The sequence below is a fragment of the Vidua chalybeata genome, chromosome 4, assembly GCF_026979565.1.
Source record: "Vidua chalybeata isolate OUT-0048 chromosome 4, bVidCha1 merged haplotype, whole genome shotgun sequence".
NCBI lineage: Eukaryota > Metazoa > Chordata > Aves > Passeriformes > Viduidae > Vidua > Vidua chalybeata.
This window is the reverse complement of record NC_071533.1, coordinates 26370229-26389724: the sequence shown is the minus strand read 5'-3', so window position 1 is coordinate 26389724 and position 19496 is coordinate 26370229. Positions and strand designations below refer to the sequence as shown.

At 35.0% G+C, this 19496-nt stretch overlaps 1 protein-coding gene across 2 annotated transcripts in view; it reads right to left on the bottom strand.

Moving 5' to 3' along the window:
• The window catches only part of SEC24B (SEC24 homolog B, COPII coat complex component), a 46287-nt gene that overhangs the window by 10776 nt on the left and 16015 nt on the right, over window positions 1–19496 (bottom strand). Inside the window, exons 4-18 of one of the 2 annotated variants that reach the window (XM_053940709.1) lie at window positions 16322–16426; window positions 13242–13322; window positions 11310–11491; window positions 9549–9733; window positions 8320–8422; window positions 7329–7455; window positions 6593–6702; window positions 5561–5673; window positions 4116–4234; window positions 3644–3699; window positions 3115–3321; window positions 2628–2751; window positions 1854–2012; window positions 1249–1422; window positions 482–592 (exon numbers count right to left, since the gene is read on the bottom strand). In XM_053940709.1, the coding sequence (XP_053796684.1) occupies window positions 482–592; window positions 1249–1422; window positions 1854–2012; window positions 2628–2751; window positions 3115–3321; window positions 3644–3699; window positions 4116–4234; window positions 5561–5673; window positions 6593–6702; window positions 7329–7455; window positions 8320–8422; window positions 9549–9733; window positions 11310–11491; window positions 13242–13322; window positions 16322–16426 (1956 nt within the window). The remainder of the gene's footprint in view (window positions 1–481; window positions 593–1248; window positions 1423–1853; window positions 2013–2627; window positions 2752–3114; window positions 3322–3643; window positions 3700–4115; window positions 4235–5560; window positions 5674–6592; window positions 6703–7328; window positions 7456–8319; window positions 8423–9548; window positions 9734–11309; window positions 11492–13241; window positions 13323–16321; window positions 16427–19496) is intronic. The other variant, XM_053940710.1, reaches the window with a different exon arrangement.

The window sequence follows — 19496 nt, the reverse complement described above, 5'->3', positions numbered from 1 at the left end:
ATGACCCACAATTAATGGGTAAGTAAGAATCCTCAACCCTGCAACAACAGAAGGATAGAAAACCAATACTTCAGACACACTGTTGTCAGCAATTAAGTCTCCAGCAACTCACTAAACTGAATCACTGTTTCTTAAATAATCCTAGAATACTAAAGTTTGAGTGAACAACAATGACAACAATGATACAAAAATGAGAGTTTTGATCCAAGTGTGTTATGATTCTTTGTTCTTCACTAACCACCAGAGACCAAAGAAGGCTCCTCTGTAAAGACTAAAGTCAACTAAGTATTCAGAACAAGGAATATTTCAGTTCACAGTTTCAGTATAAATTTGATTTTGTCATCTTTTGCACACACAGGCTTCAGTGTGTTGCACTCCAACCTTTTCTAATAATATCCAGGCTTCATTCACTAGTTCATTTAAATGGCTGGCAAAATTAGGAACATGCTAAAAAACATGAATCTTCCTAGTCTGTACTCACCCATGTTTGCTAAGAGGCACACAACTGCTTGTACATCTGCTCCTGCATACACATCAGACAGGGAACTCACTACAGGCAAGCAAAGTGTGTGCACTCGAATTCGACGCTCACCTATGAGAAATTAGTGGAAATCATTATGCATTCTCTCCTGGTAGAAGTAAACAAATTCAATCATTATAGCATCTCCTCTCATCTAAGAGGCACCCATTCTAGAAAACATACCAGTCAAGAAACTGCTGCAACACTGTCTCCCATTTCTGTCTCAACCTGTTAAAATTCTACTCTAAAGCAGCACAAATTGATAACACAAACTAGCAACATCCATAGTAAGTGTCTTTGATCCTACAAGTGAAGTACACAGATATCCATCCCAAAATTTTGCAGCATCTTCTACCATAGAAATTAGCTGCTATTCTTTATGCTCACCCAGTGTAGTAACTGCAGCTTGATCCAATCCATCACAGGTCTGTGTGTTTGGACAAAGTGCCTGCCAAACATGTTACTGCTTGTAACAAGGCCAGACTTTTAAGTAAAAAAGTCTTGCTGAATCAGCACTATGTCAAATGCAGATGAAATTTTCACATTAAAACAGTGTTTGTAAGGATTTCCATTATGTGATTAACTGCCAAGTAGGCTTACTAGCTCTGACAAGATTCTTTTAGGGTATAGAGCACAACAAAAGGCTGTGGAACAACTTTACAAACACTACAAAACTGAAATAAAAAGAAACAAAAAGCCTACTGACCAATTAATTTGAATTTATTTACCTTTACTGGAAGTATACAAAAGAGCTGTTTGAAAACAAACTAAAGATGTGTCAGTCAGACTTTCCTCTATAGACATTTGTACTGCAAATCCAGCATCAGGATTGACATTGGCAAGGGACAGTAAATCAGTAGATCGTACAAAAAAATTCCCATGGAAAGTGTGTATTGAAAGACCTAGAAGTAGATTAAATAATTCAGAGTGAGGTTAAAACAGCATGGAAAAAATCTCACAGTAACTAAAACCCCAGCCCTCAAGCTAAGGTTGAAGAAAACAGTAAAAATTCTATCACGTAGAACCAATTACATGAATCATTAGATATTTCAGCATGATCCTGCAGAGTTCATGTTCAAGTCTGTGAACACTCCAAAGTGAATGATGCCCTCACACTACACATGTCAACTTACAGAGAGATGGTACCATCAACTAAAAAACAAAACAAAAAATCAAACACCACAAGCTAACAACATAAAGAAGGTAACTCCTTTACTCTTCAAAGAAAGAAAAATAACATTCAATTTAATGTTGCTAAAGACTAAGCATATTCAAAATGATTGCTAACACATTTACACCAATCGTTGCATATGAATCAGTATTTAAGACACACCTTTTGTACATCTTATGCGCATAACTGCTTCAAATCCAATCTTTCTTGTAAGGTATCTTTTCAGGTCTTTTTGTAACTTTTCAGCCTGAGCAGGATTATGGCTACGATGGAAAGATGGATAGTAATAGATGCATCCAGCAGAATACTTGGACATGCAAGCTGAGAAGGAAGGAAAGATACAGTTAAGAAGTAAAACTGTAACATGAAATCAGGACATAACAATTGTGTCTAGACTTCCACAAGCCACATCTCTGTTCATCTTCTCAATATCACCCACATCAGTAAGACAGTGAGAACTGTCCCAGACCCAGGCAAGTGAAGAAATGAATCACCCCAACACATAATGACCTAATTATACACCAAGCTCAATAAGCATCCTACATTTGGCAGATAAGATTGAAGTGCTTGCAGAAATATCTAATGGTGTAGAGATAAAATTAAGTGTATGTACAGAGACAAATCTTGGATAATTATCAAAAGATAACTCTGTTCTACCCCTATAATTAAACTTCATTTATTCCTTGCCACGTTTCTGTTTCCTGTTCCTTTAGCAGGAGAATACTTCTCATTTAAAACTTTGAAATCCTAGAATAAATTGTCTGATACCACCAATATAGTACTTCTGCTCTTTACTTCCATCAACTTCGAGGTCAATTCCTTTGCAAAATGAGGTGCAATAACAGAAGTGCTAAAATATTTACATGACTTAAGAATTCTTGAGGTGCTTCTGAAGAGAGACAACAGTGCAGAAAGAGGGAATCAGGTACTCCTTACCAAGAGAAGCTAGATCAGAATATTGTGAACTTAAGAGAAATAAATCCACAGCAGTCTGCTGGCCAGAGCAGTCCAGTGCCAACTTCTTATAAAAGTCTGTTGCTGGACCAAGATGCTGGACCACCTATAGTAAATAAATCATAGAGGGAGGAGTTATGACAACAATTATGCTTTTTAGAGTTCTTGGAACAAAAGACATACTATTCAGCAGCATCTGAGTTAACTGAGTCACAAATATTTGCATCTTCTTTTGCTTGCCAAGAAAAATTATGGACCAAAGGCCAAAGACAGCTCATGCACTTCAAAAGAAGTAATACCACACATACATTTATAAAGTAGGGATCTTAAATGCATAAACATTGACGTAATTAAAATTTAGTTAATTGCTATAAATGAAGATGAAGCAATTGATCTGCAGAACTATGCAAGTCAGAAAGACATGGCCAGTCCTTAGTCTTTTGAAATGAATAGTAAGCAAGTTTTTTACCTTTGTGCTTGACCTTTGATTGGGATCCTCTCTGGAATGCAAAAGCCCCGCTCCCAAAGATGGTAACTGGGTTTGAAACACAGAGATCCGACCACCCGTTGGGGACATCAGTTTAAATGCAGCCTGGAGAGCAGGGCCCAATGCACTGTGTGTTTCTCTTGTATTGGTGAACATATTTGGTAATGCATTCAATAGATCTTTTATCAGCTGCAGAACAGATCGAAAAGTATTTTATGAGATTCTGCAAGCTTGAAACTTTCTGTTGCTTCAAAAAAGCTGTACTGCCACGACTGAAGTGGCAGAAGCAGTACGAAATATTTCAGTTCTGTTTTAACACACTAAGGAAAACAAAGTTGTATTTTTAAAAGCTATGATGTATCAATGAAACAACATGTAATACTTCCATAATGAAAAATTAGCATTGGAACTACATATTATGAAGATTATGTTTGAATTCAAAGTTTAACAGGAACATCTGTTTCAAATATTTACCACCTTGAATTTAATGACATATTTTGAGCCATCATACCTCTTTGCTTTCATGGAGATTTACAAGTAAACTATCTGGTGTAGGTAGGAAAATATCTGTGGAGAGAATAGAAAAAAAAATTATTAAAGAAAAAAATAACACTAAAACAGAACAAAACATTTCATTGCCCACTGCTACAAACACCATGAAACAGTCTACTTTTCTAATGTGTGTTACAGCTAAATATTCCTTGCACATAAGTAAATTATATAAAGATACACGTGTGTTAGAGTAATACAGTCTTTTCTGATTCAAATACAATATTTTCTGATTCAAAGCAAAATTAACTACTGAATTTCACGTTTTAAACATCATCTACTCTGCAGCTAGCGCAAGACTATTTTTCAAAAGAATATTCTCATTCAATAATAATGACCTAATACCAAATAGTTGAGAGATTTTAATCTTTGTTCTGGGGAAAAAATAAATATTAAGTTCTCAAAAATTCAGCTTCCATTTTCTTTTTACTTACCATCAATATCTGAGACAATCAGCATCTGAGGCTGTGATAAACCTTCTTGCAAGTTGTAAAACTGAACAGTGCTGTCAAACGTTATGAACCCTATTCTTGTTCTTGAATCTCCAGGCAGCCTGAAGCATTAAAAAATAAACTATTAAGCCCTAAATCTCTCTTTCAAGACACACAGATACTCAGGGCTCCTGCTGATGTTAGAAGAAACTCAGTTCATGTGTAAAGAAGTGAAAGGAGAACATTAGAAGGGAGATCTGAAACACGAATATAATCAATATTTCCCCAACATCTTCTGAAAAGCTGGGGAAATGATACAGAAATGATAAGCACTCAATAATATATTGATGCTTTGTTCCACAAGAGAGCTTAATAAATTCATTTAGACTGACACATGAAAGAAGACAGCCTTCTCAGTCCTTTAATAGAAAACAGTGCATTCTGCCGTTTCCTAATTCAGAACCCCCATTTACTAATGTAGTTACAGAATACTTACAGCTCTAAACCATAATCCAATGTTTCTACAACGCCATATATTTATTTCTTATGTGGACCATATTTCAGTGCATGGCATAATACAAAACAGGGAATTTCTCAAGTAAAATATAAAAAACATCATGGAGTGCTGAAAACCATGACAGTGACCAAGAGCATTAGAGGCAATATTTGCTTTTACCATCTGGGTATCATAAATGGCACTGATTTTCCTGTGGACTTAGCATGGGATTTTATGAATTTTCCTAAAATAATTAAGCATGTTTCTGAGATTCTGTTGACAAAATAGCCACAAAAAACCTGAATAAAGAAAGACTGAATGAAAAAATGGAAGCAAATATTTTTAATGTATATGTTGGCTTCTTCAAGAGAAAAGCTCACCATGAAAAACTTGTAGAAAGGAATTTTTAAGGCAAGGCCTCCACAGGACTAGTTGTCAAAAGGCAGGAACACAGTGAAGCTCATTAACCCTCACTCAAAATGCACCAGGAACAACCCCATACACGCTGTCCCAGTGCAAAAATAAAAACACAGAAATTGGCACAGGGTAATTGTGATCTAAAAAACCCGAACTGACAAACACAGTTCTCCCAGGCAGTCTTACTCTTATGGTTACAATGTTACGGTTTGCAGCACCTCAGACCTTTCAGCACAAGAATCAGATAATTTAACTGCTCAAATTTATTATTTTTGTTGGTCTTGGCAAGAGCAAAGAATGAAATTTAAAAATCTTTTGTACAATCAACATGTTTTTAGAAAGTACAGCTAAATATTCCCTGCAGATAAGTAATTAAATTATATCCAGATACACATGCAGGGAAGGAATTCCAGGCAATGGAACTTTTGCCCTTTAGGGACAGAATGTTTAGAAACTTTGAAATTTCCTTCAAAATTTTCAGTTACAATTTTTCATAACATGTTAGCTGATTTGAAAAGGTTATTTATACTCTTACTTGTCTATGTTTTCCAGCAATGACTGGCAGAGTATTGTCAAATATCCAGCCTCCACTGCATTATGAGACACATCTAAAACAAATAAATATACCGCAGGCTGAGGAGGACGAAGCTACAAAGTAAAAAAAAAAATAAAAACATTCAAAAATCATATTAAAATAAATGTTAAAAGTGATTAGTCACTAGAAAGGGAAGTAGGAAAAGGGAATACTTAGAAAAATGCAAGGTATACATTATGCAATAAAGGTAATTTACTAAGCAATATGCAGACAACCTTAACCACAATCCCCAGTGGTTAATAACTGTCATTTGTAATAAACATAAAATGTTATAGTTCAGGGAGAAAAAAGGATATTTTAGTCCCTCCATCCAACAGTCAATTCAAACCTGATGAAAGATACCAACTTTCATCTTTTAAATTCCATTGTTCTTTCAGTACATGGACAATGTGATCCATGAAACAGGGTTAAAGCATTCTACCTACCCCCTTCCCCCAATTATGTACCAAGCTGTTTATTCACTGTAAAATGTCTGCCACAATGTTTCAATTCAAAGACAAGAGAACAATTTATTTTTTCTGCTGCTGCTAATGTCATTAGGCCTTTTCCCAGGCAGATAAGACCACCATCCCAGCAGTTTTTTGCTGACTCCTAATAAAATACATTTCTTCACAATTACTAACTGGCAATTTCAAGATGAATTAATTTGCTCATTATTCTATTACTGGTCTTTCAAAAAATCCTCAAAATGAGGGAGAAAGGCAGAAATCACACTGCATCGGATTCAAATCTGACTGTGCCACATTAAACTACACTGAACGACAACACACATTGAATTACTTTTAACTTAAAAGCTTCTGACTGTTTGTATCAGCCAAAACTCAAAATATTAATTTAACTATTCCTTGATGTTAAGAGGAGCTTCACAGAAAAATTAATACACATCACTGGACCAAGATGAAACATTAATTTCAAGCACTATTATACTAATATGCAATTGCTGTTGAAGTTACTATGAAAACTTTTTCTTACCATATAGTCTGAAGAAGCAATGAATTCCACTGTAGAATTTTGCACCTCTGGCCGTTTGTGAGGCTCTCCATAAGACCGTGTCAGAGGATTATACATAAATTCTTCAGGAACTATTAAAAAAAAAATTCCCCCCAAATACAAATTATATTTTTGTCAGAAAATAAAAAACATTATTATAGCTAAATGCAAAGTAATGTGGGCACACTTGAATTATTGCAATAGCAAAAAATTTACATTAAAGATACATAAAAAAAGGAACATTTCAAATATCTTAAGCATATTGTTAACATCCAAGTTCAATCAGCAGTTGGAAAGAAAATTTATGTATTTTAAACAACAACAGATCCCCAACTATGAAACAGCAATACAAGTAGAGCATTTCACAAGAAGCAGCAATCTGTACTGTTTCTCATAACCTCTGGCCTGGATTGTAGCTGTCATCATGTTTCCATTTGCATATTGCAACAGCAGTCAGTGGGATAAGCTGAATTCATTAGACAAGGAATCAGCATATTATGAATACACTTTCTTCATGTTCACAAAGATTGCAAAACAATCTTTTGCTTCAAGAAAAAGCACAACACATCTGCCTTAAGATGCTTTTCAGAATCTCTGGATCATAAGGACATTGTCACTGTAGTTTATGTTTTAATGTAAAATATCCCATGGACTGATACAATGCAAATACTTGAAAGAGATTCTATAAATGTAAGCATCTCCTGCTCCAGTCACTTACCATCATTAACTCTATAGCAAAGGTTGCATTTCCACCGCCTTTGATCAATGAAAGAAACAAAAGGGTTGATATAAGTCCTGCAGGATCTGCATCTCACTATTGTACTTGAAGTTATTACTGGCAATTGCTGAAAAGGAAACAATGAAAAGCTGTCACAAAGGTATGCAATATACTTTATGGAAATCATCTCTGTGCAGTACAGTTCATAAAAGCTTTCTGAGGCTTCATTTTCTATCATCTTTCTTTTTAGCTGTTTAGTTCAATTTCATAGAGCAATTATGATGTCTATTAAAAAAATGTCCCCCAAACCCAAAAAACTTAACACTTAATTATTTTCTTAATATAGTCTCAAAATCAAAGATGTAGTAAGATCTTAAATGAAACTACTTTAAATTACAGCTACTATGTCAAAAGGAATTATGAAAGGACAACTTTTGAGTGACTCTATAAGAAATATGATGGACAGCAAATCTTACACAAAGAACACACACAATTAATAAGAAGAAGTTATACCAGACAGTTATTTACATTTTTACATAAATGCTAATAAATTACATTGCGAGGAGTTGCTTAACATGAATGAAGGAAGCTTATGGATATAGCTGCAATCTTATATTGTGTTTATGTTCTGCTGACAGCAAGTATCAGGCCAGTCACATGTTTAAACCGAGCACAACTCTTCAGGAGAGCTCTGTGAACACCTTTTCAAGATGTGAGCCCAATACCCAGAGTGGCAATTCTTCAGAGAACCACAGGCAAGAAACGACTTCCAACAACAAAAAAATAAACTTGAAGGGCTTCTCCCTTATGCATTTCAATGAAGTAGCAATTTCAAGGCTTTTTTTGCTCTCCTCCTCTCTAAGTCGCATACAATCTTTTTGTACTTCTGTTAAACTTGGGACTTAGAGTTCATTATGTTTCATTGTGAATGAAAATAAAGCAAATGCATATATAGAACAAACACACACACAAAAAAAGTAAGGTACTTTACCGTCAGGTCCCTGAAGGGATGCAGCAACAAACCCAAAGGAAGCTTAGCTTTGTTTAACAAAGCCTGTGTCTGCGGAATATTTGTCAATGTACATCGAAATGAGCTGAAAGGAAAAAGAAACATTATGTTAAAAATGAAATTTTAAAAGACATTGAAAACCTGATTTTAAAGAACTTAGAAATTTAAGAAATCCTATGTTTTACAAAGATGATTTAATTTAAAAAATGCAGAACGATTTTTAAAAAGGCTTTGTAAAGAAACAAAAAAATACTCCCCTGCTCCACAGTTTAGTAGTTCAGCAATGCAAGTATAGCAAAGCCAACTTGCAATTAAGACACATAACTGTTTTGGATACAACACCCAATGAAAACTATGTATTTTTCTGTTCATTATAAAGATTTTTCCAGGGAACCAAGAGAGTATTTAACTAGTACTCAGAATGTCATCTTTATATAAGAAAACAGTAGAAAAGGATCCCAAATACTGAGAAAGTCAAAACCTTTTGTTCTCTGTAACATGAAGGGACACTAAAAAAGCCCAGAGCACAAATAGTGCTGTCAAAAGTGTTCCACATGTAAGAATGATTTCCAGGCCTTCAGTTTTCTGATTTTTGTTTTCCAGTGGGACCATGCACTGTCACTACAAGAATACGGATGCTGAGTCACTTTGAGGCAATGAAGAATGCTTATTTTGGAATTACAAATAAAATCTTTGGGGAAAAGCACTTTCCACTGTACTTAGCTGCACTTGACTTGGGATAGTTGATAATACAACTTAATGTTAATTAGAGGTAAACGGATACATGATTGCTGAATTATCATAGTAAAATACACTCATAAATTATTAGGTGTATTCAGGCATAATCATAATACTTTTGTGGAAAAAATCCTATGCAATATTACAAAATATTCTATGAAACATAGTGCGTAAGATTAAGGTGTTTATTAAAATACCTTTTTTTAAATTGATAAAACAAGATGAAGATATAGAAAAATTATTAAAATACTTAGGAACCAGCTACACTTACTGCATATAATAAATTCTGATGGTAGGTCAGTTAAAATATTTGTGCAATGATTCAGAGGATAAACTTATTTTCAGTTAAAAGGGATTTTATTAGTTCATCACTAAGATTCGAAGTTAGGAGTCAGCTGAGACACTTTTTGAAATTTTAAATAATTATTGCCCACTAAAAATATAAGACACTCTCCTAGACACAGTAAACTTACTCTGGACTGCAGTTTAATTTCCTAAGATCAGAATTCAAGTTAGGCACAGGTGCTGGAACTGAAGACACCGGTAAAATATTTCTATCATGTGTAAGGTTTACTGGTCTCAAGCTTTCTGGCTGCTGAGAATGCTGTAGACTTAATCCTCCTAAGGAAGAGGACAGCTGGTTCACACCTGGATATTGCTGTAAAATTAAGAGCATGACAAACAGGTAAACACGCCATCATGTTTAAATAACAATCTTCAATCTTCTTGTAGTGCCCCCCCTTCCAGACACGTATTAAAAAAGGCAGCAGTTAGTAACAAACCCAGACAAACAAAAGGAGTGTAGAAATTTAAAAATGCTACAACAAATGTGACACACTTTCCAAATGTGTATCATAGGACAAAATTCAAATTCATTACACAAATCAACAATGGAAATCACACATAATCCTTCGATCTCTCCAGGCATAAGAAAACAAATTACTAAAAAGGCGGACACAATTTCTCTCCCACTCTGCTCTGCAATTTAACTTTTATTACAATCAACTTTTCCAAGTTACAGACACTGACCTTAAATATTTATTTTTAAATTAAAGCAAAACACCACAGAAGAGGAGAAAAGGTTAGGTTGGAAGGCACCTTTGAGGTCTGGTAGTTTACCCCTTGCTCAAGCAAGGCTAACTTTAAAGTTAGTTTAGGTTGGTCATAGAGATTCATCCAGCTAAGTTTTCAAAATATCTAAGGATTGACAATTTCACAGCACAATCTGTTCTAGTGCTTCCCCACTCCCATCCTAAAGCATTTTCTCCTTAGATGTCCAACCCTTATTCACTTGAAGCAACTGCTGTTCTTTTACTGTGTGCTCCTGAAAGAGCCTAACTTCATCTCACATTACAGTAAAGATGAAGCCAACCCTTTCAATTAAAAAAAAAAAAAAAATTAAATGAAACATTTCTTCCAAGTCACATTTCACATTATGCCTGTGACAGTGAGAGTCTTACTGGATGTTATATGCAGTAAGGAATTTTGATCACCTACCACAGCAGTTTCACTGTCTTTGCCGGCTGGCCCTTACTTCAGTAAGCAGGATTTGTGTATCAGTATGTTTCTTTTTCTAGACCCCTTTGCACATACATTCCTCTGCACTTCTTCAGCATTTGTGTCTTGCCTCAGTACCTGGCTCTTTTTCTGCCACTGTTATCTGGGGATTCACGTGTACAACAGCAATCAGGTGATTGTACACAATTTCTTGGGTGTTTGGAGCTATCTTTATGAGGAAAACAGAGCAGATGCAGGCAGCTTGCTCCACTACACACAGGCAGCACAAGCTCTACAGAGCTCTTGTATCTGGACCCTAGGCCATGCTATGCCTTATGACCTTGCTCATAAGGTCATTTAATGCTTGAGATCATAGCCTATAGCAATGCCCTGATGTATACTGATCAAGTACTTCCTCATGCTTCTTCATTGTTTCCTATCAATAAAGCTCAGCTCTTTCAAACATCAAAACTTAACAGTGTGGAGTTTGCTAATAACTGGTGAAGTAAACTTGTTAAGCCTAACTACCTGGAGGCAACACTTAACACTTTCATTCAAAAGTCTTCCAATAACTTTAGAACCAGACATCAATATGACACCAACATTATACCTAATGTTTATTGTCTCAGAAACTATAAAAATATGAAATATGAAAATAAAGGGGAAATACATCACACAGAAAAGGGTTTTCCCAGGAATTTACTTCATAAAATAATTTTAAAATTAAGAATACAAGCCTGTGCATAGTGCTGAAAACCAGAATGGTGTCCTGGATTACTGGGCTGCACAGGAGTAGGTGGTGTTGCATTTTGGTAGCCTGGCTGCAGTGCTGGATATCCATAACCAAAGGGCTTAGAAGCTTTTGATGTTTGGAGGACTGACGGAGAGGGAACTGGACTGCTAGTCACAGAACGTGTCTCTGGAAAGACAAAAGAAATGCCACAGGTATTGAATATACTTATTATTTCCTTCTTAATTTAAATGTAAACTCCTAAATGCTTCAAAACAACATTGCCATTCGTAATTTTTTTCATTATCCATCAAGTTATTTTTCTGCACTGAAAAAAAGAATTAAAAAGAAAGATTATTTCAAGAATTTTGACAAAGACAGTATGTATGGAAGATGACCAGGGTCTTGTGTCACTACAAACAAAATGTTACTTTACAAAAAGAGGCAACTTGAAAAAAAAATCATTTGAATTGAATAAAAATAGAACCACATTTTATTCCAATATATACATTTGATATAAACCAGAAATGACACTATTCATGCTTAGTCTCCCCTCTACCACTTCTGAAAACTGTCATAGCATGACTAGAATCATTCCATGATTCCATGATTACTTCATGAAAAGCCATGCCTACAGTTAGAGAAGAGTTCCATTGGTTTAGCCTTATATTTTGACAGTATTCATAAATGGTAGAGGAGAAATAAAGCATGCTCTCTTTTGAAGTTTTAACCTGATGCAAGTTTCTCTCATATATGCCTGCAGCACAGCTTAGTTCTGCTATTTTTCAAGTTCAAACTGAAAGTAAGACATCGACCTAAATCCACAGTGAACTTAACAGCTGTAAAGAGATCAAAGTACTCTTTTGAAATGTCTACAGATGTGAGCTAAGTTTCAGAAGAATTTAAGCTTGGTGAAGTCAACTGGGAAAAGTGCAAGCAAAGGAGAAAAGCACTCAAGAAACCAACTGCCAAGAAACCACGTTTGTCATGAACACTCCATGAGGGAAAAATCCCAATAAAACAATAAAAAAACAGCAACAGATTTAGGAAACCTAATACTGATTTTGTTTATCTTTAAAAGCAAAAGGAACAAGTTCTTTTTAGAATATGCTTTCAGCAGAACCAAAATGGTTAGTTATTAGGCCAGAGGGTATAGAATTTGTAGTCCTGCTAGACTCTATGTGGATAACAATACAGCTTTCTAACTGAGAGAAATCTTGCTGTAATCAGGAACCCATCAAACGATGGCAAACTACTGTGACACTCCCAGGGGCCAGAACAAGGCAAAGGAACCAGGAGGGGATAGGCCCTCCAAATTAATCCAATTATTAATTTAAAATACTGGCTGAAATACTTTGAATAGCATCTTTTCCACTTGCTCTCAAAATGGCAGCTCTACAGATTTCAAGACCAAGGTAGTCAGCCAGTAGGTTAATTTAGAACCAACCTGAAAGTCCTGATAGTCTTAGAGCTAAGAGTAAGCAAAACAGCAGCGATTTTCTTTAAATGAAGAAAAATAAAAGACAATAACGTGATCCAAGCATCTCTGCAAGCTGATACTGTTGGTCTCCCAAAACTTCTGTGATGTGTCAGCAACAATTATCAGCTTCTAATGCCAACAACATAATCAGGCATACAGTATAATCTAGAAAAAAGATGCTGCTTTCACACTCAGCATATTTTCTGCACTACCCTTAATACTACAATGGAAAGTATGACTTATGATTCAGGGAAGTTTTATTAAATGGTTATATGAACTTCAGTGTTAAAACTGTGAGAAATTATTTTAAAAGACACGTATGTTTCCTCTGATGATTTCCCCTGTTCCTTTCATAGGCACCGCCTTTCATTTACTTGCTAATTAACAATATACAACACCAGAAACAATAAAAACCCACATTAATGTCCTTGAATAAATAATTTAAAACAAACTGCTTACCTGGATAGCCACCTCCTTCCAGAGCATCATAATTGTTCAGAACAGGAGAGGCACTGCTTGTAGTAGAGGAACTGTCAAGTGCTGGGGGAGGAAAATAGTTTAACTTTAGGAATATCAGAAATAGCAAACTTTTGATAAATAAGAGACTGAGATTTTTTTTTTTTCCTAAAATCTTTGATAAGAAACTGTCAAGAAAGATCCTGGGGAAAAAACCCACCACTTCAGCCCTAAGACTTGAAAACTATTACCACTGTAAAGAAGAGAGGGAGAAAATATAGTCAGCAAGATACTAAAAACAACAAGCACGTGCCCAACAAACAGCAAGAGAGATCAATGGGAAAAAGACAAAAACAATGAAAAAAGTTGTTTCTTGAAATAAAAAATATTTTTCTATTTAACCAAAAGTTCTTTCTAGACTGTATGAACTGAGGCCATGCACATTTTAAGAACAGTCCATTCACGACTTTCTTCACAACTGCAAGCAACAGAAGATTCCCATCATCTTCAGAATGATTATCCACCTTCAAGCCAAACTGACAAGGATCTAATTCTTCCCTCCCTTCTGTATCATTCTAATTCACAGCTAGCTTTCCTCTCAGTCTAAACATTCTATTTTCCATTATCATTGACAAGAGTCTGAACTTCAGTCGGTATAAACAATTACTCTTGGCTCAGCCTAAAGTAGCTAAGTAAAAAGTAACTATGGTAAAATTAAGTACCAAAAGTTAACTAGGCAGATATAAAGGAGCACAATGAGCACATACATAGCTGTCAGGACTGAAGAGACTCTATTGCTTAATTTTTAGTTCAACGTATGCAAAGATCTTGAATATCTTATTGTAAAACATCTGGCAAACAAAGAATTACTTTAAAATATCTCTTCCAACACGATTTCATGCACATTTATTTCCAATGAAAAAAGGGCCAAGAAGATGAAATGTATGTTCTCTTTAAAACACGCCAAGCCATGAAGTGTGAAAGAAAAAAAAGTGTCTATTTACGAATTGAGGAAAAAAAAGAAAATTGTATATATAATTTTTGTGGCAGAAAAGACTGAAAAGATTCAGTGATACTGTTCTACTCGGAAGGATCAACCATGACCACACATCCCAAGCTGAAAGTATTTCAAGGGAAAACTTCAATGGTGGAACATTTGAGACTTCCAAGTGAAGAGACTCTGCATATGAAAACATAACGTCACTGACATTTGGGATACAGAAATACCATTGGACCATACTGACAGTATGGATAATTCTTGAGCATTTTGCTTTTAAAGCATTCAATTAAGAAACAGAAAAGCTATTTAAAAAATCCATAAGACTAACAATAATATATTATTTAAAGTAAAATTTAATTCTGTGACATTCACACAATCTTAGTTTTCAGATTTTCACTGTAAATGTTATATTTTTTTTAAATCCTGGAGGTTACTAAAGAACATAATTGTGAGATTTTATTTTCTGTTCTAGAAGCTGAAGGAATCAAGATTCATGACTTTTTTTACCCTGATCAGGATTAGGGCTTTTAAAGCTTTTCTAAGTCTTACTACAGAAAAGTCAAAATATACTTTTGTTAGGTCAACAAAAGTAAGTTACACGAACACAAGCAACCAGATTTCCAGCACCTATTCTTCATAAAACCACTGTGACAGTCCAAGCCTGAAATTAGTCTACTGAAATCTGTTTAGGATTTGCATTAGCTCCTGCTGACAGGGCATAAAGCAGTATGCTGCTTATTAATCAGACAGACTCTGTATGGAACCTGGGTGCCCTTTCACGCTTTTCCGTAACATACATTTAAATGCAATGATACCTCTAAGGTTACAGGTTTTAGTGAAGTACAGAACTTGAGACAGAATGATGGTAGGGAGTATGAAACTTTGTTTAGGGAACAAAGTAAGGAGAAAAAGGTTACAATTGATAAAAAACCTAATCAACATCATTTGGACAGAAATCTTGGCAGGCAAACTCAACACACTGCTCTTAATTATGACCTGGATGTCATTATTGCTTTGTTCCACTCTTCATAGAATTATTTTCAGTATATATACTGAAAATAATTAAATACTGAGAAATATTATCAGTACACTACACTATTTTCACAGTATTCTAGATGATGATTTAATTATTTTAATAAAACTGGCACTGGTTTTTTTTTCTGACAACATGTATCATAAAATTAAAGAAAAAGTGACAATAGTTTCCTATTTGCAATCAATACTAAAAGCCAGCAGTACAAGGTATGTGCTGTTACTTCCATCTATCAACAAGGGTAGCAGTCTCATGTTTATCTCAAAAAAAGCTTTTATACCGTTACCACTCATGCTGTCAGTAAAGACTTCTTCAGTTCCAAAAGAAAAGGTTACCAAAATTGAAGAAACTAAACTGCTGAGAAACTTTAAACTCACAAAACCAGGTCATTCTGACAAAACAGGCAAAATGCAACCAAGTATGTAACACTTCAACCAATCAGGACAAACTGCTTCTTAAAAATGAAAAATCAACAAACTTTTAAAGTTTTCTACAAAGCAAGCAGATTAAAAGTGAACCTATGAGCCTGACCATTGAGACATACACCTTTAGAAGGAGAAGAAAATCAGCACAGATTAATTTACTGTCCTAAATAGCACACTTACAACCTCTCAGTGTTTACTACCTTAATTGAATGAGTTCCTTATGCATAAAATGAGAAACAAGGTAAACACTGTTTAATGTAACGATACAAATGCCATCTGGTAGCTTAACCTGAACAATTATCAGTGTAAGTTCTACTGCCAGTTATCTTCAGTTAAAACTCACTGCAAATCAAAATACTAAAAATACGGGAGTCTTGCAAGCTGTAAATATTACTTTGTTAGAGTCATAAAACATCTGATATTAACGTGACAAAAAAAAAGACCTATTTGTTGGTCACTCCTGAAGTTATTTTTGTTTACTATACTAGAAACAGATGGGAAATCTCAAGCTGAAGAGTCAAGGTGATGCTTTGTATTAAAGGAAGAAAAAGTTTCAGGGGATGGAAATATGGGGAAAACCTTGAGTAGGAAGAGAACAAGATACTGGTGTAAAGCTAAAGCCAACCTGCTTCCTCATCCTCCTCATCCTCTTCCTCATCATCTGAACTTGATGACAAGGGAGCTGGTGCAGAGCTAGCTTGATTATTAACATATCCACCATACTGCATGCCTGTGAATTGGAAAGCACAAACATCAGAGTCAGACAGACAGGAAAGACGAGAAACGGAAGTCACAAATCATTGCATTAAAAGTGAGAGAAATCAGCTATTCCAGAGAAAATCCCAGCATGCAGCAAGTTAAATCTACAACCCTAGAAGCAGCTTTTAGTGGGCTAGGTCAGTAAAATATTAGTAGCACATGGAAGTTAGCAGATAATTTTATATGTGTGTATGTGCATGTGTATCAGGAAATTAAACACACAGACTTCCTACCTATCTTTTTAATACCAGTTTATCCAGTGGAGTACTTTCGTAAATTAATACACAGAAATAAAGGAGTTACTTCCACATAAATTCAAATTATGTAATGAAAACATTTAGTACTAACTTTTGCTTGGCACACCTGCTCCTTTTAAGACAAGAATAATTCATGTTGGAATTCTGTCAGAAATGAACAAAATATACTGCTATTGCCACATGCAAGAGTACAAACACACATACAGAGAGCACAACACAATCAGTGAAATTAAGCTAGGTAAACATGAAAATTTAGGTTGTCTTATGTTTACATGAGTGCCTAAATTCGGGCTCATAAGCGTGTGATTACACCATGCACTTCCAGTATCTGGTGACAATGCAGCAACTGTTTGTTACTGCTGTCACCTCAACAGCACAACCTATCAGGGTTTTTTTAGTTTTTTTGTTTGCTTTTACAATATCTACTCTAAACATATGTGAGCAATACACAAAAGCAACATAAACATACCATTTCAAAACAGAGTAAAGCGTGCAGCAATGGCTTATATTACTTTCCTACATTACTTGTTATTAATGCATTTTCATCATCTTCAAGAAATCTTACATTTCTCTTGTGACAAGGCAGGGTTAGCAAGGATTTTAGATATGCTTTTAGTCAGGCAGTGACATCCTAAATAAATGCAAATGATCAGTTTCACTCTTATCAATCTAATGGATTCTATGGCGAGAAAGTATCCTAAGTAGTCAAAACTCTTCAAATATTTGGGAATTTGGGGTTCCTTCTGTCTGTAATAGTACTGTGGCACCAATGAGTAGCATTCTTCATTTTAATACTATAAAGCTTTACAGAAGTGTTATGTTATGTATAATCTGAAACCATCATGGTAACAAATAATATGCCCATCCATGACTTCAATCAACTGTATCAACCTTTATTTTATTTAAAATATGGTCTATAAATGGTGTTAGTTTCATGACTCTTTCAAAAAGGGTTAGCAAATGAACCCAAGAGGAGCATTTTAATTTCACTTTAAAAACACCAACAGAATCAAGGTGAAGAGTATGTACTCAAATACTGGAAGTAAAAAGAAAAGAAAGCAAAACTATATAACAATATTCTTGAGAAGGTGAACTTTTATAGAGAGACTGGTGCAAGAAAAGATGGGCATTATATTCCTTTATCTAGTGCATTAATACTTGTACAGTTCCGCTCAAATTTCTCAGTAATCCAAGTAGTCACAACAATGAATGAAAAAATCATCCAAAGTGCCACTGAGTAGATTCAGTGCTTCAGTTTTTCCATACTGTTAAAACACAGGGCTAAGTGGAGTAATTTCTAGTCCCATCTTTTATAAATTTACTGAATACACTTGGGAAGGAGAATACAAGAAAATCATTATCTGTGCAAGAACAGACTAGAGCTAACACACTAACAGACAATGTCTTTTCTCAGGCTTGGGAGAACTACTGAGGAATAAAACAGAACAACTGCTCTATTGTGAAAGAGGGAAAAAAACCCTATCTTAAAATAATTAACATGCAAGGGTAAAAAGTCAGGATAACAAGAAGGGCTGCACTGTAACAGCAAGAACCAAAGTAAAAGTAGTTGTGCCCAGTGGGAGAGTGTAAAGACATCATGTACGTGGATAAGAAGAAGAAAGAAAGGATATCTACCTGGAAAGTGCGTGCCAATGCAAAAATTCCAAGCATGCACAGATGAGAGAAAAGGACTCTATTACTCATTACTGGTCACATACATTGAGGATGCAGGTGCTCAGAAAGAATACAGAAGAAAAGAGATTGAAAAAATATGCTACCAACATAGAAGTTTAGGAATTATGAATTATGTCACTATGAATGCTGTGAAGACCAGGCTGGTTTGATTCTTCCCAGCCTTATGAGCTTGCATAGATTTATTTTCATTGCCAACAGCACTACAGATTTCTGCCTTTGAGACTGTGTTGTGCTAGTACAACTGTCCAGCCAAAAAAAAACTCCAGAGAATAGATCTGGCTAAAAAACAACATAGTTTAAAAAGTCATTGTCAGGTGAGAAAGTCTCCCATTCTAGTTCACTGCCCAGCAATGGCCTACTGGCCAACACAGGGGAGAAAGCAATTGAGGGCAGAAATGGGTGACTGCAGACAGCAATTCCAAGTGCCATCATGTGCCTGATCATGTTTTCTGTTGTGACAACTCAGTTCTGCTTAGTATCTTTTACAGATTTGATAATGGTGTTAAAATCTCCCACTTTTAAAACTGCAAAAGCCAATTTTGAAATCATTATTTATTTTGAGTCATGTTATTCCATAAATCTGGCCTAAAATGCAACCACATAATTTAAATCATCACAAGTTTCTTAGACTGGAAATTTCTAAACCCTGCAAGCAGTGTACCTGTGAGAGAATACTATTGCACTCGAAGGCTTTATCCTACTATAATCTACAGACACCTAGAAATGTAGGTGGCAGGACACAGAAGATAAATTGTGATAACAACACATTTGCCTGTGAAATAAATCAATTATTTAGGTATTTTAAGTTCAATCACCCACACCATAAAAGCTTTTCAAACATAAAATGCACATTATATTTGTACAGATAGTTATGTAAGATTAAATAGGCTTCAATACTTTTTAAGGTTTTTGTCCTGTTAGAAGATAGTCAAGTAAACAATTAGAATTTTTTAGTTTTTAAAGGAATGCCCCAAGAGGAGCCTAAAACAATAAAATCCTTTTTAAAACTAAATGGGTTTTTTTCAGAATATTTTCATATAGACAATGGTACTCTATAATTTAAAAAAATATTTTAAAAAATCAAGTCCG